At 49.5% G+C, this 24,263-nt stretch overlaps 1 protein-coding gene across 1 annotated transcript; it reads right to left on the bottom strand.

The window, feature by feature from the left end:
* Positions 1-18,602: 18,602 nt before the first annotated feature.
* Positions 18,603-22,867, bottom strand: LOC144117643 (uncharacterized). Its single transcript, XM_077651247.1, has 5 exons — positions 22,809-22,867; positions 20,525-21,215; positions 20,257-20,404; positions 19,803-20,188; positions 18,603-18,689 (listed from the first exon to the last, which is right to left on the bottom strand). The coding sequence occupies exons 2-5, from the start codon at positions 21,191-21,193 to the stop codon at positions 18,603-18,605; spliced, it is 1,290 nt and encodes a 429-aa protein (XP_077507373.1). The 5' UTR covers positions 21,194-21,215; positions 22,809-22,867.
* Positions 22,868-24,263: the final 1,396 nt, after the last annotated feature.

Here is a 24,263-nt window from a genome sequence, read left to right as displayed (position 1 = left end):
GCCTAGAGCACCGGCGCTTTTCTAGCACCTCCAGCACCTTTACCTCCCCAGCCCTCACAGGATATTTGGAATATGTTGCTGAGAGGCTACCGCTGCACAAGCAGCACGTCTCATCTTTTGGACAACTTTTCTCGCGGTCATGACTTTCACCACACGCACAGCACCTTGAGCTGGAGCACAGCACATTGAGAATTTATTCAGGCGTTCACACTGTTGTGACCAAATCTCCAGCAATTGCGGCATTGAAGTGGCCTTGAGGTATACTGGTCAACCATGAAAACCAAGGGCCACACCTTCAGCTCAGCTGGACATGAGGTGCCAGCAAAAGTAGCAATTACCGTTTCCGTTGGAATCTTCACTCCCTCAGCTACCCGGGTGCAACGATGTACGGAAATCACTCCTGTAGGATAGAGTTTCTCCAGCATCTCCGTAGGACTGAGCCGCGAGTCAACACCTCGCACGGGTCCTTTAGAGCACGCTAAGTGCGGCGGGATAAACGCGCTCATCGACTGGCTTCCAAATGAGGTGCACTTCACTAAATCCATGATGCAGGCCTGGTCTGCCGACCTGCACAAAACGCCTCCTCTGCCGAGCTGCCGGACATCGCTGATCTTTAAAAAGAGAGGCGAAATCGCCTGCAACGCAGCCTGGACCGCATACGGGTTATTCAGCTTAATGGCGCCTCCATCCAAGGGAACCAATGCCACAGGAATACTGCCGACGCCACTCCGAAAAAAGACGTCCAGGGTGAGTTGGTTTGAGGGGAGGCTGGCCGACCAGGGGTAGTTCCCCTGGCCGGGAGAGGACGTCGACATGCGCCCTAACCACCTTCAAGCGCCCTGCAAAAGCGAAAAACAATCAAACAATCGGAAGCTGTCAAGACGAACAGTCACCGCCCAGTCACAGCTTTCTTCCTCTTGCCAGTGCCTCTGGAGTATACCCGTCCTCTTCCTCCCAGCAAGTATTTCTACATCTGTTGCCAGGAATTCACTTACTAGTTTGTGAAGGTTAGCACACTCATTTTGCCTATGGCTGGTGGGCAGAATTCCTCGGAATTTCTTTGCTTTCGTAGACGCCATAAGCCAAGTGGATCAGTGCGATCACGTTTGCGTAATTTAAAATTAACGTGACTTGTTGGTTTGCACGGATCTTGATAAATGGGTGGGGAGGGTCAACTTATAGACACTGCCGGTGCCTTAACCCACAGTGTAAGAATATATTTAGGTGCTGACACTACGCCCGGCGGCGCGACCAGATCCTGTTCGCTGCTCCTTGCGGTTCTCTCGAACGCGGACAGATGGCGCCACACGATGAGAGCTTCGCGTAGTAGTAGTAGTAGTAGTATTAGTAGTAGTAGTAGGAGTAGTAGTAGTAGTAATTGGCTTATTAAAATATTTAAAAAGGGGGGCTTCGAGCTACGGCGGCCGTAGTGCAGGTGTTGCGCGATCGTTAGGTGTCGCGGCGTGTACGTGCATGCGCTCAAGTGCAGCAAGGCACAGAGGGATTGAAACTGCTGTCGACACCGAATAATTTTGAGCGACTTCGTGTTTTACTTTCTGGGACTGCATGAGTGGGTGGAACAGCAGAGAGGACGCCGCTCTGCGATCCTTCAGAGCTCGTTATCGAAATGCGTTCATTGCAAAGTAATTTCGTTCATCCGCACGAATGCTGAGATCATAGTTAACTATACCGACTCTTAAATATAAAAGGTCGGCCGCAAAGCGCATGCTTCCATATTTGGTCCAAAGAGCCTACGCTTAAATTCAGGCACTGCTTGAGCAGTGTAATGCGCCGACGCTGTGAGATGATGCCCGTCGTGTAGGGAGCGTTGTTCTTTAACGAGCAGAGAAACCTCAAGGGCGTTTCCGCATCTCGCCTGCATCAGAAATATTGCATCCGCAGCCAGAATAGAACCCGCGCTCTTGTGCTTTTCCGACAAAACCAACCGGACTCGTATCTGGCGGGCTCGTGTAAATGTCCCTTTGCTGCACCTGTTTCTCCTCCTCTGTCCACATTCAGCAGGCGAATTCTGCCCCGAGAAAGGCGACCAGATTCGTCGCTGTCGGGGCCGATATCACGCAAGTGCCGCCCACGCACGCGTTCCATTCCCTTTGGCGACATTGTTGATGCCTCTTTATTCAACGGACGAGTATAGAACCTCTTCAAGCAATGAGCACTCGAGATAGCAGCACGTTATCGTGAATGTCGCTCTTTTGAAGCAACGCACGCCTGCGAAGCGCTAATCAATGTCCGAGGTTATTTGTCTCCCGCAGCTTTCCTAGTTTTTTTTTTTTTTTTTTACCCTTCCACCGCCGCACCTCCACCACCAGCGAGCAGCTTGGTACGTTATCCTTCTGCGCAGTCGCTTTACAGCCAACGAATGCGGGCTAGCGGGTGACATCCTGCGAGCTTCCGATGGCGGCCAGTGCAACAACGCGACTATAGTGCCTAGAAGATATATAGTGTTCTAGAAGGGGGTAGTGGGGTCAGGGAGAGCCCCCGGGTGCGGCATCTCACGTCGACAGCGTGAGATGGCGCCACCGGAGCATTGGATGTAAAGAACCCGCGACATACCCGCGATACGCGCTGCATTCGCAGCGCCGAGAAAGCTGTATGCATCTGGTGTAACACCGAAAATCGGACGTCTGCAGCTCTAATGCACATTTTCTTAAAACCTACCTCTCAAGGCAAAGAGCCCAGAAAAGGTGGAAAGGCGGACATGCCACAAATTTGGGCGAACATAAAGCCGACCCGACGAAGAGACAGAACCGCCGTACGGCGATCCGGTTGCATTTTTAAACGCAGAGCTCACAAACAAGGCAGAAGTAAAATTGCGGATGAGTAAATCGCTTAATTTTCAATCAAAATTTTCGATTCACGTCCAGACGCAATCACATTCACTGTTGAAGTTATCCAAACAATCGCGGCACGCGTACTTACGCATCCTGAACAGAGATATCCCGAATCGACGAGGCTTTATTTCATCAAATTCAGCTTTTATTTTCCAAAGTACACATTCACTGAAATCTAGAAAGATAATTCCTGCCACGGTGATGGCATTAGTAGGCGGTCACGGCGGTTCCTAAAATGCGCGAAATATCGTGATACACCTGGAAAAAAAAGTGTGGGGGGGGGGGGGGGAGGAACTGCACCAAACAATTTTATTGGTACAACAAACGGGCAGCCACCTACTTCTCAAGGCACTGCTTACGGCTGCTACGAGAGAGGCACTATGAACAACGGCTTATCTTCGTGTACAATTTCTTTTTGCGTCGTTCCTGTCGCGATTGGTTCAGCCCTTTTACATAAAACTGCAGCCTTGTCAGCACATAGAACTTCATCAACTCTGCTGTGAGCTCATCTGCGTGGTGGCTGCAACCTAAGGCATAACCAAAATATTCCTTCACAAGCAGCATTACAGCTACTATGCTGTCACTGCAGAGTTCCTCGCGACTGAAGAAAATAGTGAATATATCCTCTAACTTCTTAACTGCCCGGAAAAGTTCTTGCAAAGGATACAACAACCCTCCCTTGCCACATATCACTGAACTCCGAATTTCTGCCTTCCTTATTGGAGCATTCCAATAGGCTTTGCAGTGCGTGCAGTGATATCGTGTCAGAAACTTTCGGGCAACATACCCTGCATGCCATATAATGTATAAGGCGGTCGTCGCTCTTCTGCTCTAGATACTCTCTGTGCTAAGCAGGAATACTCCGAAGCACGCGCTCGGCTGAAGCTAGGTTGCCTTTCTCTTCTCGATGAGCTGGTCGATTGCAGCAACACTGTCTTCTTGAGCAGGAGCATCGCATGCATCCAGGAGAGAACTTATTTCTCCACTACCTCCATTAAGGTCAGCATTGCCTGAGCGCACTGCACTGTCTTGGCAAGATTGTAAAACGGCAGGCAGTTGACAATTAGAAACTGTGTTGGTGTTGGGTGGTCGCTGGACCCACACGATTGCCTGATTATGCCAAATAAATTTTCCAGCGGATCCTGGCTCAATCCGGATGTCATGATGTACTTAAATCCCTGGCTGGAAAATTCGGCGTATTTCCTCATCTTTCAGCACGGTAAACAACGACGGCTGCTTTCCTTTAGTCCACTTGTGGCTGGTTTAGACACCGGCGGGAGCAAAGAAGTGTCGTTGCCGTTGACGGTTCCAACTTTTCACGAATGAAGAAGGCAACCGGCGAAACAAACTAAAATGATGCGCTGAAAAAACGGAAAACAGCGGCGGCTGCGTTTTTTTTTTTTTTTTGAGGAAAAACGCTAAGGCGCCCGTGTGCTGTGCGGTGTCAGTGCACGTTAAAGATCCCCAGGTGGTCGAAATTATTCCGGAGCCCTCCACTACGGCACCTGTTCTTCCTTTCTTCTTTCACTCCCTCCTTTATTCCTTCCCTTACGGCGCGGTTCACGTGTCCAATGATATATGACACAGATACTGCGCTATTTCCTTTCCCCCAAAAACAATTATTATTATTATTAAGCCGCAAACCATGCGTGAACAAACGTGCGAGAGGCAGCACATGGGCACCACCAACAGCCAGCCCACGCGACTACAGCGCCGCCGCTAACATCCGGGTCCCGTCCGCATTCGCCGCCTCGCCGCAATGCATGGGGCGCGCCGGCTGCTGAACCCACTACCCCCTTCTAGAACACTATAACCTAGCTCCACCCCAACTTCCACTGTTGCGACTGGCCAAAGGAAAATCCCCAAATTTGGCCAATTTCGGCATCTACCGGACAGCTATAGCGTCGAGATTGGCAGCTTCTGGCATCGGCCCAACGACCTTTCAAGAGATATCCTTCTTGTACCCCTGAAATTCCAAAATTTATTTTCAATCCGCTGGAAATAACTCTTCCTCCGCGCCGAGTAACGGCAACCTCGTAGACGACGTAGGCCATCGTCGGGGCGCGCGAGCGCCCAACTGCAGGCACAAATAAAGATCGCTCCAATCCAATCCAATCCAATCCCCCTTGGGCGCTGCACGCCGCCCTTTGCCGTTCCTGCCGTGTTCTGCACTCTGAGAGGTTACTCGTTTGTGCAACGCCTTGTGGCCGCGCAACTGTTCTAAATCATTTCACTGAAGCTGGCTGCAGGAACCCCGCCGTCACGATGCACGTTCGCAACGCGTGCGCTTCGGTCTGTGGACGCAATTGCCGTATGCACTCGACTAAGGGCCGCACTTTTTTTTTTGTCGCGAGTTTCACGGGGTGCGGAAATTTACAGTTCAATTTCTGAACTATATTCCGGGGAAACTACTTTCTTTTTCCATGCAGTCTGACGCGATATGTGACATCTAGATTCAGGTATACCTTTAAGTTTCGTCATCGCCACCGCTGTCGTCGCTGCTCGGGCCCAGCTTTTCGCTACACTCGCAAATGAAGTCATGTTCGGTTCCATTCATTGCATTTGAAATTCATTTACTTTTAAAACTTTTTACAGAGAAGACACCGCATGTAACCAATTCAAAATCCACGTGTAGATGAGCAGCAGTGATGCTGTTCTTAGCCCCCAGTAGTCGTCAATTTATGGTCAGCCGTTGCCATCCACTTCGAGTACTGGTGTCCGAATACTGCTCTCAGTGGCGCACAGCTGCACTGCGGTGCATGCTGGAAAGTTTATGGTTTATGGGGGTTTATCGTCTCAAAGCGACTCAGGCTATGAGGGACGCCGTAGTGAAGGGCTCCGGAAATTTCTACCACCTGGGGTTCTGTAACGTGCAATGACATCACAGTATACGGGCCTCTAGAATTTCGCCTCCATCGAAATTCGACCGCCGCGGCCGGAATCGAACCCGCGTCTTTCAGGCGAGCAGCCTAGCGCCATAACCACTCATCCACCGCTGCGGCTGCATGCTGGAAAGTGATAACATTGATAGCAGCAGGCAACTATAATCTGGCAGCTACCTTTGGAGAGTGCCACGCAGAAAAAAATTATGCAGACGGGTAAAGTTGCTGCGCGATTTTTTTTTACATATTAGTAGCTCCCAAATTGGGGAGAGGGGCCCATACACGAGCGCGGCCCTTAGTCTAGTGTATACGGCAGTGCTTTAAGTCAGGGGGGTATTGGGCGGTCTTGGACCCTCCACCATTATTGACAAGGGATACGAGATCCCCCCTCCGCGCGCTAGAATGTAGGGGCTGCACGAATTCGAAGCAGGCAACATTTTTTTATTGTTCTTGTAAGTGGTGGTCGAAACATTTCTTCTCTATTGTTTCCAAAATTTCGCTGTGATTTTTCAAAGAATCATTAACGTGTATTCTAAACCCTACACGAAGAAAACGAAGGTCGGCAAAGCTACACAAAGGCTGGAAGAAAAAGGGAAACCTGTAATCTCACACCACGATTCAGTCCAGAGCTGGCCACTCAGCTCCAGTTCTCCCAAACAACAATGAGAAACACAGTGCAAGGTATCCCCCAGCAACCTTCACGAGTAAAGAAAGCTTCCAGCCTCCCTAAATCTAAAGCGGCTCTAAGCCGTTTATAATCTTTTGTTTCCCTTCCATTCTCTTTACTGCCTCCCGGAGAGGATTAGTGATGTTCCTAGTTTGCACTATTTTTGTTTATATTCATTTCATGTATGTAGTTCTTTGTACACTGCATATATAGACGTTGGACTATTCGGTTTAAACCGAAAAAAAAAACGAAAGTTTAAAAGTAAATAAAAGAATTCAGTTTCATAAATTCAGTTTTAACCGGAAAAGGTCAGTACTCCTGACATTCTAGGCATTGCTAGGTAGATGTTGAGCACAGGTTACACGCAAAGTTAAATATTAATTAAGTAGGGAAGCCAGGGGCGTGATGAAACGGTGATAGTGTTGGATAAGCAGCGCTGTTGTGATATTTTAAATATATCTCTGCTAGTTTACCCGCTTTACCCTCACAAAAATTTCTTAAGGTAGTCCATAGACTTCTGTCTATAGAGTCTATAGACTCTCCATAGACAAACCGTAGAGAACAGTCTATAAGCAATACAAATCCTATAGACGGTCTATAGACAGTCTATTGATTTATGGCCGTATACTTTTAGTAGAATGTTCTCTATGGGCAGTATATAGACTATGAATAGACAAAAAGAAATATCTATGCGAAGGCATTAGAGGCTGTAAGAAGTCTATAGACTGCCTATAGGCCCTTTTTGTAAGGGTACATGCCTAGGAGCACCACCTCCACATAGCTGGTGGCCAAGCACTGTTTGGTCACTATCATCGCCCGCTTAGAGCAGTTAGTCGATCAAGTTGTTTATCAACAGAATGTAGGACACTGGCACGAAATCGTGCATGGGCCTCGCGAAAAAGTGCCATGCTGTGGCCAGCGAAGATTGACGGCACTTCCATCGTTGCCATCAACACGCCGACCACGCGATGCCCCGGCCTGTTTCAGTCCAGCGTGACAACCAACGATAAATGTCAGCTTAGAACATGGATGTAAACATCCACTTTCGATTTTGTCTACCGTCCATCTCATTTAAATTGTGTTGCTTTTGTAATTACGATACCAATTCTTCAACAAGCACAGCCCCAAATACTACAATTTTAACGGAAATTACTTGTTAATAAACAGTTTATGCTGAAAAAACGTTGAGATGGGCCCTGAGAGACTTTTGACCACACAGCACTGCCACCCACAATAAATCACCGGAAAAAGCTAGTAAGGCATGCGTAGAAGTTAATACTCGCCGAATAAAACTGAAACTTGCGTTCTGAAACAAAAACCGAAAAAAGTCCGCCGAATTTTCAAGAAATAAAAACCGAAAAGTCCAACCCCTAACTATATGCTACACGCCTTTGTCTAAAATAACGTGGCAAACAGGCTGCCGGCTGCTTTTTCCCTCTCCCTCTATATTTCTCTCTCCACCTGTACTCGAACCAAGTGAGACCCCCCTTCGATGGAGCCAGACTTTAAGCACCGGTATACATACGGTAGTTGCAGGAGCGCGATCAGAGTGCAACGCATGCCTGCTGGTTGGCAAGAGGAAGAAATGAGGCGCTTGCCAAAAATCTCGTTGTCTTCGGACGTCAGACGATCGAGCAGAAAAGCTGGTGAAATGCTCCTGATATGGCGGATTCGCTTTCATTCGGGTAGCCGCCGCGGTGGCTGAGTGGTTATGGCGCTCGGCTGCTGGCCTGAAAGACGCGGGTTCGATCCCGGCCGCGGCGGTCGAATTTCGATGGAGGCGAAATTCTAGAGGCCCGTGTACTGTGCGATGTCAGTGCACGTTAAAGAACCCCAGGTGGTCGAAATTTCCGGAGCCCTTCACTACGGCGTCTCTCATAGCCTAAGTCGCTTTGGGACGTTAAACCCCCATAAACCATAAACCAACTTTCATTCGGGTTCTAAGAATGACATGGCAGCCCCTTCGAAAGGGAAGTGCTGACTGAGTAAGGTTATGTCAGTTGCACGAACAGTCTGCTGATTTCAGGGATCTTTCGGCAAACATTTCTAGCGGAACTTGCACGCTTTCTCCAGATCTGGATGCCTATTGCCGATCACTTGTATCAGCGCACGCCACGGATCCCGCATCTTCGGTTTCAAAGGGCGATCACTGCATGGTGCTCCTCCCGACTACAGCAAATAGACGACAGCGTGGGAGATGAGCTTTTTTTGCCGCCAAAGAGGCTGTCCGCATTTCGCGCGCTTTCTATAGCGTGGAAATGGCAGCCAGTCTCGCCTATGCAGCACCGCGCGAGACGACGAAACGGACAAAGCCAAAGAAGAGCAGCCAAAGCTCTACCATGCGAGCATAACCAAACTCGCAGAAGCGACTGCAGTGCGCGGAATACGAGGAAATGGCACGCATGCCGTCATGAGGAACGTTGCGCTGGAGACTTTCCTTCCTCATGAGCAGGAATCAAGATGACAAAGACTTCGCAGCGAAGCGCTCACGTGTACGAAGGGACAGGTGTGAGGCACAACCGGCGCATGCGAGCGTTGCGTGCGTACCTTAATTATGAGCTTCAAAGCCCTTGCCAATGATCGCGAAAATGCAGCTCAAGGAAGGCACTGCTGCCCAGACCAAGATTTCTTGAGAAGGACGGTTCTTTTTTCTTTTCTCTCGCTCGTATTTAAGGTGTTCATAAGCGAAGCGCAGACCCAGTCGTATTGTCTTTAAATGTGTGCATTTATATTAATTTAAAACTCAAGGTTACTCAATATACTGCCGTTTTTTGACAGAAAGCAGCGCAATATAACCGGTGATGAGAAAACAAGCCTTGATATTCACGCCCGCTGAATCGTCGCCTTGATCGCAGGGGTGGCATATAGTAGCTTGAGCATCCGCCTCGCATAGGGAGATGTGGGCTTCGATCGTTAGTGCCGCCGGGTACCCACCGGTGATATAAATATGGGCGCAAGATTTCCCCTGGCCTGATGTTCGGCTTAATTGCGGTGGAATGCTAGGGAAATAGGTCTACGACCCCATCTATATAGTAAACGAAAACACATGTGTCTGCGCTCTTTGGCCACAGGTGCCCTTGCGCCATAAAAATTCATCATCATCAATCTAGCGAAGCCTTGTAATAGAGTCAGGACAGTTATACGTGGTACTGTTTTTACTGCGTTTTAACAGACAGTATACGATTAATGAGGGGATGCGTCTTTCAAATCGCTAAAAGTGGCGAAAAACTCGCTTTTCTAAAGATCGCAGTACCTGCTCGTATGACTCGTTTCCTATGCTGTTTCTGAAATCTTCTGGGAAGCACTCCAAATCTTTTTTTTTTTTTGTCAATCGCGGTGGTACTTGAAATGGCCGAAAAATAGGCAGTTTTTTTTTTTTTTTTTAACCAAGCTACCTTTGCGCTGCCGCGATCGAGCGGCGCACTATCTTCGGCTCGGCGGAAAGCTTGTTTCTTTACCTTCGAAACTTGCGCCTCAGCTCGATTCTGCTTGCAGGAGTGAACAGACAAAAAGCAAAAGTTTCAAGGTCTCACCACATGACTGCCCGCGTCGGCATTGGTCCCCTCAGCGGTTGCCCCTAACAACGGGCGGAGTTCGCGCGGGAGCCGATGGCGCGGCGTCTGGTCTTGCGCTCGACTAGCTACGCTTGGTTGGTCGTCTCGCGTTAAATTGTTTTGGTTTCGGACTTCAGCGACTCAAAACTTTGGCAACAGCCACCCTTTCGAAAAGAAGTACAGGGCGGCGTATTGTTACGACAGTCGCAAGCGAAAGCCACCAGTGACCAAGAATCCTAAGACCTTTCTGCGGGCTGCTGCACGTGAATTTGTTGCGGAGATAGAAGTGTATCCAAGCACTTCAGGCTTCACTGGTAGCGTGTCTGCGGATCGGTGTTGCAATCGCGCGGCGGGCGCCATGGAAGCGCAGCGGAGCTCTTCGGGCGCCGTTGCCACCGCGCAACAATACACTACTATGTTCGAATACAACTCAAGAACGAAGCGGCTTTTCCCCGCCAAAAGGACCCCCTTCCAGCCAGTGGCGTCGGCCGATTCTCATGAGCCTGCTAGCGTGACAATGTAGGGAGTAGCAGATGAAAGGCGATAGTCCCCTCCCTTCATTGTCAGGCCGCTCCCTGCATTGTCACGCGAGCAGGCTACCGACGCCATTGGCTAGACTGGTCCCTTGCCGGGGAAAATCTGCTTCGCTATTAATTTTTTTCCATTATACAGCTGAAAAGTGTGTTATGTGAAGAAAGGAGTCATCAAAAGCGACCCGGGCAAAAGTCCAGTTAGCCGCCGAGCAATGCTCCATTCAAAACGCCGCCAAGGGCTACAACCCTCTGGAGAAGTAAACCTGGTGCTAAACTTTGAATGCCTTTTTCTCAAAACTTCTTTTATGGGCTGTTGTTCACCTTGTGCATGGAGCTGATTTCTGCCGCCGCGGTGGCTGAGTGGTTATGGCGCTCGGCTGCTGGAACGAAAGACGCGGGTTCGATCCTGGCCGCGGCGGTCGAATTTCGATGGAGGCGAAATTCTAGAGGCCCGTGTACTGTGCGATGTCAGTGCACGTTAAAGAACCCCGGGTGGTCGAAATTTCCGGAGCCCTTCACTATGGCGTCCCTCATAGCCTCAGTCGCTTTGGGATGTTAAACCCCCATAAACCAAACCAACCAGCTGATTTCTCCACGACGGTTTCGTCTATTCTGACCCCGCCTGTTTTTCCGCAATCCCTGCACCACATCAAATGCAATATGACAATGTTATATTTTGGGATTGATGAGTTGTGAATTCATGGCATGATATTTTGTCCGCACTCTACTCGTGCCTGCGACACCTGCACCACAGAAAATGAAAACCGAAAGTTTTGTGTTTGGGGGAGGGAGATATAATTAAGATTGTCATAATGGGAATCATACATTCAGGAATCCTATGACGGTTGAAGCAGTCTTAGTAAATACTTTCGTTTAGGCAGGTTGGTTCATTCGGCATTGAACCGAAAATACTTGCGCAAAAAATGGGGAATAAAAGAAACGTGACGACAGGACAGGGCACAAACTTCCAACTGGTTTTATTTTTGAGGCACATCTGCACGTGCTATTCTGGCACGTGCTAAAACCAAACTGCAGGGAGATATCATCGAAGCCTTTCTGATAACTAAGTCCGATGATAAACGTATCAGTGTAACTTCCTTGACACTCCTGAACAAATAATTAACCTTTTTAGAAGGACACCTGTGATCTGCCATATGAGACGTGTGCATTGCTTAGCAATTGTTGTGTTAAATAATTGACGCGGTTTTTGCCTAGGTTTTAGATGCTTTTATGAGGTTATTTTAGCCCTTTGACTTGCTGTGTATTGGTTGCAGTGTGCTGCAGGTTGTTTGTTTCTTTTGCATTGTTATGAGTTGGCTAGATAGATATGACTCGGCTTTGCTATGAAGATATTTTGTTACGTCTGCATGTGTGCATGTGTGTGTTTGTGTGCATGTGTTCGTGAGTGTAGTTCTTTCATCTGCCTCATCTGCGGCCATTTATGTGCGGCAGAGAACCTTTGGTGTGCTCTTCATAGCTACGTTGAAACGTGGCTTTTACATATCTTGCTGGGCGGGGTGATGCTGATTGAGTGAGCACGTGTATATTGCTGATACGTTTCAATGACTGCAATGTATCCCGGGTATAAATGCAGACATACCCAACAATCCTTGACAAAAACATTTTTGAGCGGGAAACCTTTTATGAACGCAATTTTTTCCATATAATGTAAGGTTTTTTTATACCAATCAATATATCCACAAATCACCCGATAGAATTCTTGAATTTTTTTCTATTAGCTTTTTTGCTATCGTCACCTGCGTTCCCCATTGCTTTTCTATGGGAGTCTTAACTGTTCGATGCGATCGATTGAAACACTTTAAAAGAAAGATTTTGCTACATATCAGAAGAATGGACCATTGACTTCAATATTTCCGAAAGTATGTTACAATTTCTCAATTTTCAAAATTTTTATTCGAAATTGTAACATGGTGTCTCAAAAATAAAACCAGTTAGAAGTTTGCGCTCTCTCCTGTCGTCACGTCTCTTTTTTCCCCATTTTTTGCGCAAGTATTTTCGATTTAATGCTGAAGCAATCTTCTACCACGATTAGTCTAGTATGCAGTAGGGATGTAAAATTCGCGAAATTTTTGAATGTCGGAAGAAAAAAACTGGGAAAAAACAGGTTTTCTCCCGGAAATATTGGAAACATTTGGAAAATGCGAGAAACAGGCATGAAACCGTTAGCACAACTGTATTTTCAACACCGATGATTTTTCTGCTTGCTCTCTTGTCGTCAAGTCCTATATTGAAAAGCTTTTCTTGATTTCAAACGTCTTAACTGCACCATTGATGGTTTTAGTCCGTTTAGTACTGCTGACCTGGCGGTATATTCTAGGCACTGTGCCATGAGCGCGATCGTGGCCATGAGTGGCGTATTTACGTTAACGCGCGCTAATGCGCGCTTTGTGAGAGCGGTCCGGCGACAGCGAAGCGAGTATTGATTCGTGAGGTGCCCTGACTTCTCCTGGACTGCCGTGTCGGCGTGCGGCATCGGTATTGAATTCCTTGCCGTCGCAATCATGATGAGACCTCGTTCGAACATTTTGGTGAACTTTGGCGTATTGAACAGCGATAAGGGAGGAGCGGTGTGCAGGTTCCACTGCGCCAAGTACGAGTTTCCGAATGCAACGCGCTTGAGGAGCCACATTGAAAAATGCCAGAAATGTCCACCGGACATTTCTGGCATTTTCTCTGCACAATCGGTATGCAAGACTAAGCTTCGGAAACTTCGTCTGGTTGCAGTCGCTCCAGAAGTAGTGACGTCGGAGAGTGACGTCGGAGAATTGTGGAAAGGAAAATGGCGCAGTATCTGTCTCATATATCGTTGGACACCTGAACCGCGCCGTAAGGGAAGGGATAAGGGAGGGAGTGAAAGAAGAAAGGAAGAAGGAGGTGCCGTAGTGGAGGGCTCCGGAATAATTTCGACCACCTGGGGATCTTTAACGTGCACTTACATCGCACAGCACACGAGCGCCTTAGCGTTTTTCCTCCATAAAAACGCAGCCGCCGCGGTCGGATTCGAACCCGGAAACTCCGGATCAGTAGTCGAGCGCCCTAACCACTGAGCCACCGCGGCGGGTGAATAATAATAATAATAATTGGTTTTTTGGGGGAAAGGAAATGGCGCAGTATCTGTCTCATTTATCGTTGGACACCTGAACCGCGCCGTAAGGGGAGGATAAAGGAGAGAGTGAAAGAAGAAAGGAAGAGAGAGGTGCCGTAGTGGAGGGCTCCAGAATAATTTCGACCACCTGGGGATCTTTAACGTGCACTGACATCGCACAGCACACGGGCGCCTTAGCGTTGTGCCTCCATAAAAACGCAGCCGCCGCGGTCGGGTTCGAACCCGGGAACTCCGGATCAGTAGTCGAGCGCCCTAACCACTGAGCCACCGCGGCAGGTGAATGCAACTTAATAATAATAATAATTGGTTTTTGGGGAAAGGAAATGGCGCAGTATCTGTCTCATATATCGTTGGACACCTGAACCGCGCCGTAAGGGAAGGGATAAGGGAGGGAGTGAAAGAAGAAAGGAAGAATGAGGTGCCGTAGTGGAGGGCTCCGGAATAATTTCGACCACCTGGGGATCTTTAACGTGCACTGACATCGCACAGCACAGGTGGTCGAAATTATTCCGGAGCCCTCCACTACGGCACTTCTTTCTTCCCTTTTCTCTCAGTCCCTCCTTTACCCCTTCCCTTACGGCGCGGTTCTGGTGTCCAACGATATATGAGACAGATACTGCGCCATTTCCTTTCCCCCAAAACCAATTATTATTATTATTATCTAATGTCACCATGATCGACAATGATCACCCCTCTCTTACGCACTCCCAACAGATCCTCTTCAGACGCCTCCAGACCCGCTCTCTGTCATACGCTCAGCTTTTATCCCACTACTGCGGCACATCCCCTGCATGCTCCCTATGCGGTGACCCCCACGCCACACTCTCCCATATCCTTTTCGGCTGCCCTGCTGACCCTCCCCCGCAGGGACAGCACGCCATCTCGAGCTGGGAGGACTGGGAGGTCCTGCTTATGTCTGCAGACCCGACATCGCAGCTTGCTGCGGTGACTCGGGCTGCCGACGTCATGTCCCGGCATGACCTACTTGATGCAGTGCGGGACCGCGCAGTGGCCCAGGGACCCAGCTGGGTCTAAAACTCACTTGCTGAATAAAGTTTTTCTGTCTCTCTGTCTGTCTGTCCGGTCGCCGGATCTTTAACATGCACTGACATCGCACAGCACACGGGCGCCTTTTGAGTTTTGCCTCCATCGAAACGCTGCCGCCGCGGTCGGATTCAAACTCGGGTACTCCGGATCAGTAGCCGAGCGCCCTAACCACTGAGCCACCTATAGCTTCAGCGCCGCGTTTCTGCCACAACGTTGTCAATGCCAACGCATGCATCGCACATGTTGTTGCGACTGCAAGAAGAGTGAAAAGGAAAGCGCACGGGCCTGCCCACTGGCTCTCCAGCGCACATCTGTCCCTACCGCCCCGTAGCGTAAAGCGCGACTGAGGTGTCCACTGTCCCAGGGAGCCAGTTATGCGCCTTTCATTTGCTTTGCTTTCGAAGCTCCCACTCTATCGGTTTCGGTACATCTGCAGCTCGGCGACGTCACGTGGTTCTCCTCGGTTTAAAGGCCATATGAAACCACGCCGAACAAGCTACGGAAGGAAGTAGCAAAGCTGTCGCTTCTACAATTCTTACTTTTGATGTAAAGATTAAGGTCCGCCCAAATGGGCAGGTCCCTCCAAAGATGATAAAACGATGACAGGTGACCAGTGGCGTGGGATAGACGAGACGTCTGAGCGATGGTTGTCCATCACTGGCCAGTGGATGACACCCGAGCCAACACTACTGAAAGAACGAGTGGCACAGATTTTTTTTCTGCCCACAGCTTCGCTTTTGTGGCTTTAATATGGGATTTTGTAATCCAGCAACGCATCAAGCAGACGCACGCAGCTATAGCTATTAATCAAATGTGCTGAAATTCTGCCTATAATTAAAGTGTGCCACATAGTTACTTATTTACTTCTGGACCTTGCTGTCAGCAGTATATGTAATTGGTTTTTCGGGAAAGTGAATGGCGCAGTATCTGTCCCATATATCGTTGGACACCTGAACTGCGCTGTATAAGGGAAGGGACAAAGGAGGGAGTGGAACAAGAAAAGAAGAGGAGCCGTAGTGGAGGGCTCCGGAATAATTTCGGCCACCAGTATCAAATTCATTTTTAAGATATAAAAGGCTTACTAATTCGCTCATTTCTCGGCGTGCGCACCTACAATGCACCTGGAAGAGATCTCCAGGTGGTCGAAATTATTCCTGAGCCCTCCACTACAGCACCTCTTCCTTTCTTCTCTCAGTCCCTCCTTTATCCCTTCTCTTATGGCGCGGCGCGCGGTTCAGGTGTCCGCCGATATGTGACAGAGATGCTGCGCCATTTCCATTCTGGAACAACCAATTTTCAATTTTCAGTTTCCTACAAGGTATTTGGATGTTGACGCCGAAGACGCGGAATGAAATCCCGGCCAAGGCAGCCGTGTTTCGATAGCGTTTTAAACGCAAATGCTTTCTTCTCTTCTTTCCCTCCCTCCTTTATTCCTTCCTTTATGGCGCGGCTAGGGTGTCCACCGAGATATGCGAGACAGTTACTGCTGCTGCTAGTGGCTATTTATTAATAAAATAACAACGGAAGGAAAAGTTGTTGCTAGCCGCGACATCTGCCATCAAAACCTGAAGGCCCTGAGGTGCGGCTAGCGGGAATAAAAGCACAGGGAGAGCGAAAGAAATGAGGGAGAGATATTAAGAAAGTATAGGGCGGACACCTGAACCGCGCCGTAAGGAAATGAAGAAAGGAGGGACTGAGAGAATAAAGCGAGAAAGCGGTGCCGTAGTGAAGGGCTCCGGAAAAAAATTAATGTGGATTAGCTCAGCTAATCCTGGATATACAAAGCGAAAGATATCGGTGTTCACCGTGTTCAGTGGCGTTGGCGTTGACAATGTTCTAGGCGGCGATGGTTTTGAGCAAACGAAGGGCGCATAACTGGCTCCCTGGATATGTGGACGCCTCATTCGTGCTTTGATTCGCGGTGAGAGAGAGAGAGATGTGGAATGAATGAATGAGCGCTAACAGCGTTGTGGCTGACATGCGGCACTGCAGCAATACCTAGGCCGCTGCGTTCATTTGGTGATCAATCTCTCGCGATCAACCATTAACTGCATGCGACCTCCCAGGGTGGCAGGGAGGGACGGAGGGCGCGCTGTCTATCCAGTGCGCGGAACGCAATCAAAGCAGGCTTTTGACAACAACGCCATGTACATGAAAGCGAGATTGTCCACTGACTCACGGAGCCCGTTGTGCCCCTTTCCTTTCGTAAAAATGAACAGCCTTTGCAACCTTGTCAACGCAAATAAATTCTATGAACGCCGTCGGCTCACTTGTTTTGTTTGGTTTTTTGAGGAAAGGAAATGGCACAGTAACCGTCCCACATATATCGGTGGACACCCGAACCGTGCCGTAAAGGAAGAATAAAGGAGGGAGGGAAAGAAGAAAGAGAAAACTGAAAACTGAAAGTTGCACTTTGAGGGAAACCCGCCGCGGTGGCTCAGTAGTTAGGGCGCTCGACTACTGATCCGGAGTTCCTGGGTTCGAACCCGACCGCGGCGGCGGCGTTTTTATAGAGGAAAAACGCTAAAGCGCCCGTGTGCTGTGCGATGTCAGTGCACGTTAAAGATCCCCAGGTGGTCGAAATTATTCCGGAGCCCTCCACTACGGCACCTCTTCTTCCTTTCTTCTTTCACTCCCTCCTTTATCCCTTCCCTTACGGCGCGGTTCAGGTGTCCAAAGATATATGAGACAGATACTGCGCGATTTCCTTTCCCCAAAAAACCAATTATTATTAACTCATGTGTTTTGCTGCCCTCTCCAGCCGGCCCTGAGCGTCGACGCCGGTAGGCGCGACGCTGACGCGACGCCGAAGAAGCGCTGTCTTGTGGTTGCGGCTTAAAGGCGGGAGTGAAAGAAGAAAGAGGCGCAGTAGTGGAGGGCTCAGGAATGAATTCGACCACATGGGGGATCCTGAAACTTTCCTGTCCATCTGCTTGGTCTGCTGTCGCGTTCGGCACATCACTCTCGTGATCTTTTCGTCCGCGCTCCTGTCTAGTAGACCGTGGTTACCGCTACAAACAAGATGTTCAGACAAGACACTTCACCGAGGTACGGCCTCTTATTGGTGGGTGCACCAATAATGGCAAGGTTTCACCGCAAGATTTTAGGCGATTTTCAGTGACAAATTAAAATTATTTGTTTCCTCCGATATCGCACTGCTCTATTCTTACAATACGGCATTTTCTTTTCTAATATGATCTCATGACACGTGTTTCGCTCAGTTAAAAACGTCGAGGCACGCATACAAGTCGCGGCTTTCCTTCTCAAAAGCTGCTGTTTCTCTGAAAATGGGACTGGAGTCTAAAGTCTTATTTAACTCCGTAGCTCCTGCAATGCGCGACTAAGTCCTTGCACAGCAGCAAACCCGAAAGGGTTCGCGCAAGTGCCAGGGAGGAGTGCACAGAACGCAAGGAAATATCTCGAACAAATTTTATTTTGAACATAACGATGTTTGGCAGCTTGTAGAAACCAAGGTCCGCCTGCACGGGCCACAGCACCTGCACACACGCCACCCCTAACAAGGGACACCAACCCATCCCACATTGCTTCTACGTGTGTAGTGGGTTTGCGTGCAAGGAAGCTTGGCGATCGAATCGAACTAATGACTAGTGAAGCTGGCTCAACGGCTATTCCCCGTGTAGTGAAGTGTATAGAGGCGAGCAGCACGCACGCACGCACGCACACACGCACACACACACACACACACACACACACACACACACACACACACACACACACACACACACACACACACACACACACACACACACACACACGCACACACGCACACACACACACACACACACACACACACACACACACACACACACACACACACACACACACACACACACACACACACACACACACACACACACACACACACACACACACACACACACACACACATACACACGACGGGCCGGCGATAGCAGGAACGTCAGACGTCCATGACCGCCATGGCGATGGACGTGCCGTCCCCGGATAATGCGGCGGCAGGAGAGGCGGCGACCACAGGTGGTATCGTCTGGTCACACACAGAGTATGGCGATACAGAAAAAATGCAAAACATTGCGTCCAACAGCTCCCTAGCAGAGTTACAAAATAAACGGCGGTCAGAATAAAATGAGAACAAAGCGTCTCAGAGTGAAATTACAGCCCAACGACAGGGCAGCTTAACCAGAGACCGGCCTTCAGTGGGGCCCGATGCAATCGTAGCATGTGCACAGCGCCCGGCGTTGCAGGCAAAGCGGAACACCGAAGCACCACAGAGGCTAGGATCACCGTGGGGCAAACGTGACGCAGAAAAAAAGGTGGAGGTGGGTTGGGTGGTCAGGGACGGGATACGTACCATGAGACGGCGTCGACTGCTGATAACCGGACGGGCCGGCGATAGCAGGAACGCCAGACGCGTCCGTGACCGCCATGGCGATGGACGCGCCGTCCCCGGATAACGCGGCGGCGACCACAGGTGGTATCGTCTGGTCACACACACACACACATCCATTCACATTTGCTCACCCCGTGTCAAAATCGTGTAAGAACACTAGAAACCCCACCAGTTCCCCATTTATTTCATGTTGTACAGGGCAAATACAGATCAATACAAGTACATTTAGCACACACAGTTAAGATCAAAACCCTAAGACCCTAGCAGTTAACCTACACATATTAAAAGGAAAGCTTTGAAATTCAAAGGGCACTGAGCGAAACTTGCCATCGAAGAGGAGTCTTCACTGATGCTTGAAACAATCGCACGATGCAAAAACTGCGCGCGACGCGAAAACCGAACGAGTGAAGACCGCAGGCTAGAAGTGACGTGGCCAGGCACCTTCAGAAAACCAGGACGCGAACGCACCTTGTTCAGGGCGGCTCCAGGATCCAGAAAAGCGAAAGCGCATCGCGACTAAGCGCCGATGATTGAACGACACATGACACCCGACAAATGACTGGACGTCTTCTGGGAAGCCTCCGTGCCGGAAGCAGCAGGCGAAAATAACTTTACTGCTGTCTAATTTGTACAGAGTATGGCGATACAGAAAAATGCAAAACATTGCGTCTAACAGCTCCCTAGCAGAGTTACAAAATAAACGGCGGTCTCGGAACCAGATGAGAACAAAGCGTCTCAGAGTGAAATTACAGCCCAAAGACAGGGCAGCTTAACCAGAGACCGGCGTTCAGTGGGGCCCGATGCAATCGTAGCATGTGCACAGCGCCCGGCGTTGCAGGTAAAGCTGAACCCCGAAGCACCACAGAGGCTAGGATCACCGTGGGGAAAACGTGACGCAGAAAAAAAAAGGTGGAGGTGGGTTGGGTGGTCAGGGACGGGATACGTACCATGAGACGGCGTCGACTGCTGATAACCGGACGGGCCGGCAACAGCAGGAACGCCAGACGCGTCCGTGACCGCCATGGCGATGGACGCGCCGTCCCCGGATAACGCGGCGGCAGGAAAGGCGGCGACCACAGGTGGTATCGCCTGGTCATCATATGGTATTAAACTATATGGCGACGGCTCGATGTCTACTGCAAATTAAATGTTACGAGGCGGTGTCAGCAACAGGGCCGAGAAACTTGAGTAAAACTTTGTTTACCTTGACTCGTGATAGAGAAGTCTGAAGGCAATGAACGTTGAGCAGGAACAAGTGCAGAGTTGTCGGATGTGAACCCTGTGTGATGAGACTGCTGTGACTCGTACCCTAGCACTTGTGATGATGAGGCGACGTCCGGGAACTCTGGAACCTGAGAACAAAAAAAGGCGCATCGTAAGAACTAAGAACATGTTTCGTAATCGTTACGGGAAAGACCGAGTCCACCGCACAGACTCTTAAACGGGGAGCACAGCAGCAAGAGGCCACCTACGTTTTCGGTCGTCGTAAATTCTTCCATAACGTCCAAAATCTCCAGATCGAAGTCCGCATCGTCGCCCTCCTCCACGTCGTCACCAATCGAGTCCTGAGTATGCTGAGAGATGCTGGCCTGAACACTTGAACCGTGACGAGCGCCTGAAGGCACGGCAGTAGACGACGACGCCGCCACATTAGAAGCCCGACTCGAAGGCCCGCGGCTTCCCTTCCGTTTACTGAGCGGCGCAGATTCGGCACGCGGCGTACATACGGGTCCAGCGTCCGCAGCACCGTCCACACTGGTCACGAGCCCACCATTCTTGTTCTCGTTTGTGCACTCCGCGAGACCCTTGACCTTCAGAGTCTCGGCAGTCTTGAGGAGCGCCGCTATTTGTTCCAGCGGCACGTTTACCTCACCGCGGTACATGAACTCGACTATCGCCTTCAAGTCAATGTAGCGCATGGCGGGCAGTATCACAATAGGGTGCTCGCAGGGATTCTCGACAAAAAGCGCTTGAAAAAAGGGGCTGCAGGCGGAGAGGACCACCTTGTGTGCCTTCAGTGATAGACCTTCGCACGCCAGCGTAACGTCCACCAACGCTTCGTTAGACAGCAGTTGCCAAAACTCAGCCAGCATGTTTGAATGGTGGTGCTTCCACTTCACGCAGAACTGCGGACGCTCCATTTTGTCCAAATAGTTTCCGTGTCTGCAAAGGAAAAAAAAATTGCTACACACACCAGTAGAAAATCCATGCTGCACTCAAATCTGCGACGCGGAGTAAACTGTAAAACTGGCTGGAAGCACAAAATCCTCAAATTCACGTAAAAATTTCAGAGGAAGCCGACCCAAACGCCAGTGTCGGCGTCAAAAATTATAAACCCAATAGTTAAAACAAGTGGGCCTATTATTTTTGTCGCAAGTCCGTGCGGCCTGGGGATAATTCAAAGTGGCGAACGCCAGGTTGACAAGACGCCACGCCTGTCTTCCACAATTAAGCTGGCCTCCCCGCCTCCCTCATGCAAATGTGCACTCGAACGGCCATATGGGCTTCCACAAAAAAATATTTCCACCGGGCAAGTTAACGTACAAAATTTTACATAGTCGCAAAACTCGCGCCTAAAGACCTGAAACAATGAACCCCATCACTCCGGGTATTGCCGAAAATCTTGCAACTGACCTATCAAACGCGAACTCCACAAGCCAGACGCGGCGAAGGGCACGAAAGTGATTAAAAAGATGGAAGGTTGCAAATTAACGAGTCGAACGCGACTAGGCCAAATTTCTTTGAATATTCCAAAACGGTCGCTCGAGCCTCCAAAAAAACCCCGAATATTCGTAAGCACAATTTTTGGACTGTCAGAAGAGCGCTGGCAACTATGTGCAGAAAACGCGTATACATGCTATTAATGGCAGAAAGCTGAAGTAAATCAGTAATGCAATTTTACTAGCCTGGCACTCCCTAAAACGGAGCCGCAAAGCTACCGGCCACGCAAATACAATCGAATATGGCGGACGCTTCTCCCCCGAACTAAAGCTCTACAGCGAGGCCGAGCTGCGGGCGAGGCACGGCGTCTCGCCGCCATTAGACAGGGCCTCACTAACTACACCTCAAATATCTTAGAACGGCCCTCAAAGTTGTAATGAAAGCTGAAAACGTAGCACTTACCCCCGAAGGTCGCCAGGAACGCGGATAAACTCGGCATTTACCCACAAAGGTCGCCAGGAACGCGGATAAACTCGGCATTTACCCCACGGTACAGTTACGGCGAGGGCCGTCAGTCAACGGCCAGCACGAACGCAGTTAACAGGAAAGTGTCGTAGAACTAAAAAAAATACCTCACTGATACGAGAATGGTATTCCACTACGCGGAATTTGCTGAAGATATTTCGGAACGGCACTCTAGCTTCAATAAACAAAGGCGTAAAACTATCAACGGTCTTCCCGAGGAACAAAGCGCCCGACTGAAAAAAAATCAAGCAAAAATGCCAAAAAACATCCAAATCGACAATAGTTGACTAAAGCAAGAATGACAATTATACTAAGGCAGCATTTGTGAAAATTAGCTATGAACGCGTCCCAATAGGAATCGAACATTTAAGCCTAATATACACATACAACGGTCTTCACGAGAAACAAAGCGCTCGAGTGAAAAAAAATCCCGCAAAAATGCCACAAAAACCCATCTGAAATGGACAAATAGTTTACTAAAGCAAGAATGATAATTGCACTAAGGCAAAATTCGTTAAAATTAGCTATGAACGCGTCCCAACAGGAATCGAACATTTAAGCCTGACATACCTGTACAACACTAGGCGTTCGCGTTGCAGCGGCTCACAGCAGATGCGGCCTCACAGCACCAGTCTTCGTCACTGACACCGCAACGACTGTCGGCCGGCGGGAAGCAAGAAAACGCCAGTGGCGCCAGTAAGCACCTCGGCCAATCAGCGTCCTCGACGTGCTGCCCTCTAATGACGGAAACCTCAATCAACACTAAAAAATTGGAGGCCGCTTAATACTAATAAGAATTGGTTTTGGAGGAAAGGAAATGGCGCAGTATCTGCCTCATATATCGTTGGGCACCTGAACCGCGCCGTAGGGGAAGGGATAAAGGAGGGAGTTCAAGAAGAAATAAAGAGGGGCCGTATTGGAGGACGTTTAAGCTTCGTCTTTAAGAGAGACGCGACAGCGTGTTGCAGCGCTGCCAAGGAGCCCACGGAAGGCCAACGCCCGTTCGGCGCGATGCCTGGCCCGTTGGACAATTTAAGGAAAAGACACATGTCTCACATATCTCGGTGGACACCCGAACCGGGCCGTAAGGGAATGAAAATCCCTTCCTTTACGGAGCGTTCAGGTGTCCACCGAGATGTGCCATTTTTAGCTCACGGCCAAAGACGCCGACGACACCGGCTTTTCTGCGACACGAGCTCCTTAACGCTGTCGCGTTAATACGCCAGTGCCTTTAATGGGTACAGACATCGATGTTCCATCAATGCTGCACTTATCTCCCCGCATCCAGCGTCCTAGCACCAAGCGTCCATTGTCAGTAAGCCTGCGTTCATGCCAACGCTGCTTCGTTTATCAGATATGGCACATGGTGTCTTAGTCCCATTTGCTCTGGGTTAGTGAATAGCGGTATACTGGCCAATATCAACGAGCAGTGCCAGAAAGACACCAAGGCTGACAATGCAAAACATGATCTTTATTTTGAAAAAAAAAAACGCTCGAGCAAGTGTTGACATACTGCAAGGGGAACAGTCACTCTAGACGCAACATTGACATAGCTAGTGCAATTCGCCAGGATTTTGTAGCCCTCCATTCTCCGTTGGTCAGACATGAAGGCATGCTGGTGCCCTGCTCCATTTGGATGACGGCCAAGTCCTGATACAGCTCATGTTGTCGCGTGACCCATGACGGGTATCAGGGACCTGATCACGTCGCATACCTTGAGAGCCATCTCAAACGTCATGCCCATGATATTTATCAGGTAGTTTTCAGTAAGCAGACGCAAAGCTTTGCTGTCGGTTTCCTGGGCACTGAATTCTTCGACACATTCTGTGCAGCTTGGAATTGTCGCGATGTAGGCAATAGCCCTCGCAACCATCCAGCCACGCGGGTTCTCGGCAGTCAGCAACGTTAGATGTTCCAGCATGTTTTGCACTTGCTCCTGATTCAGTTCCTCTTGGTTAACCATGTCCGCCTCTGGATTAGGCTCAACAGTGTCGATCCTGGCAGCTGCCGGCGTAAGGTTCCTCA

The sequence above is a fragment of the Amblyomma americanum genome, chromosome 1, assembly GCF_052857255.1.
Source record: "Amblyomma americanum isolate KBUSLIRL-KWMA chromosome 1, ASM5285725v1, whole genome shotgun sequence".
In the NCBI taxonomy this organism is placed as follows: Eukaryota; Metazoa; Arthropoda; class Arachnida; order Ixodida; family Ixodidae; genus Amblyomma; species Amblyomma americanum.
Note: the sequence above shows the minus strand (reverse complement) of the source record. Positions and strands in the feature narration are given on the sequence as shown.

What these genes read in the sequence shown, in the direction of transcription:
- LOC144117643 (XM_077651247.1), bottom strand. Translation starts at nt 21,193, where the DNA reads ATGGAGCGTCCGCAGTTCTGCGTGAAGTGGAAGCACCACCATTCAAAC. An exon ending in AATTTACGACGACCGAAAAC is followed by an intron (nt 20,405 to 20,524) that starts GTAGGTGGCCTC and finishes TTTTGTTCTCAG; the next exon opens with GTTCCAGAGTTCCCGGACGT. An exon ending in AGCTGCCCTGTCTTTGGGCT is followed by an intron (nt 18,690 to 19,802) that starts GTAATTTCACTC and finishes GTGTGTGACCAG; the next exon opens with ACGATACCACCTGTGGTCGC.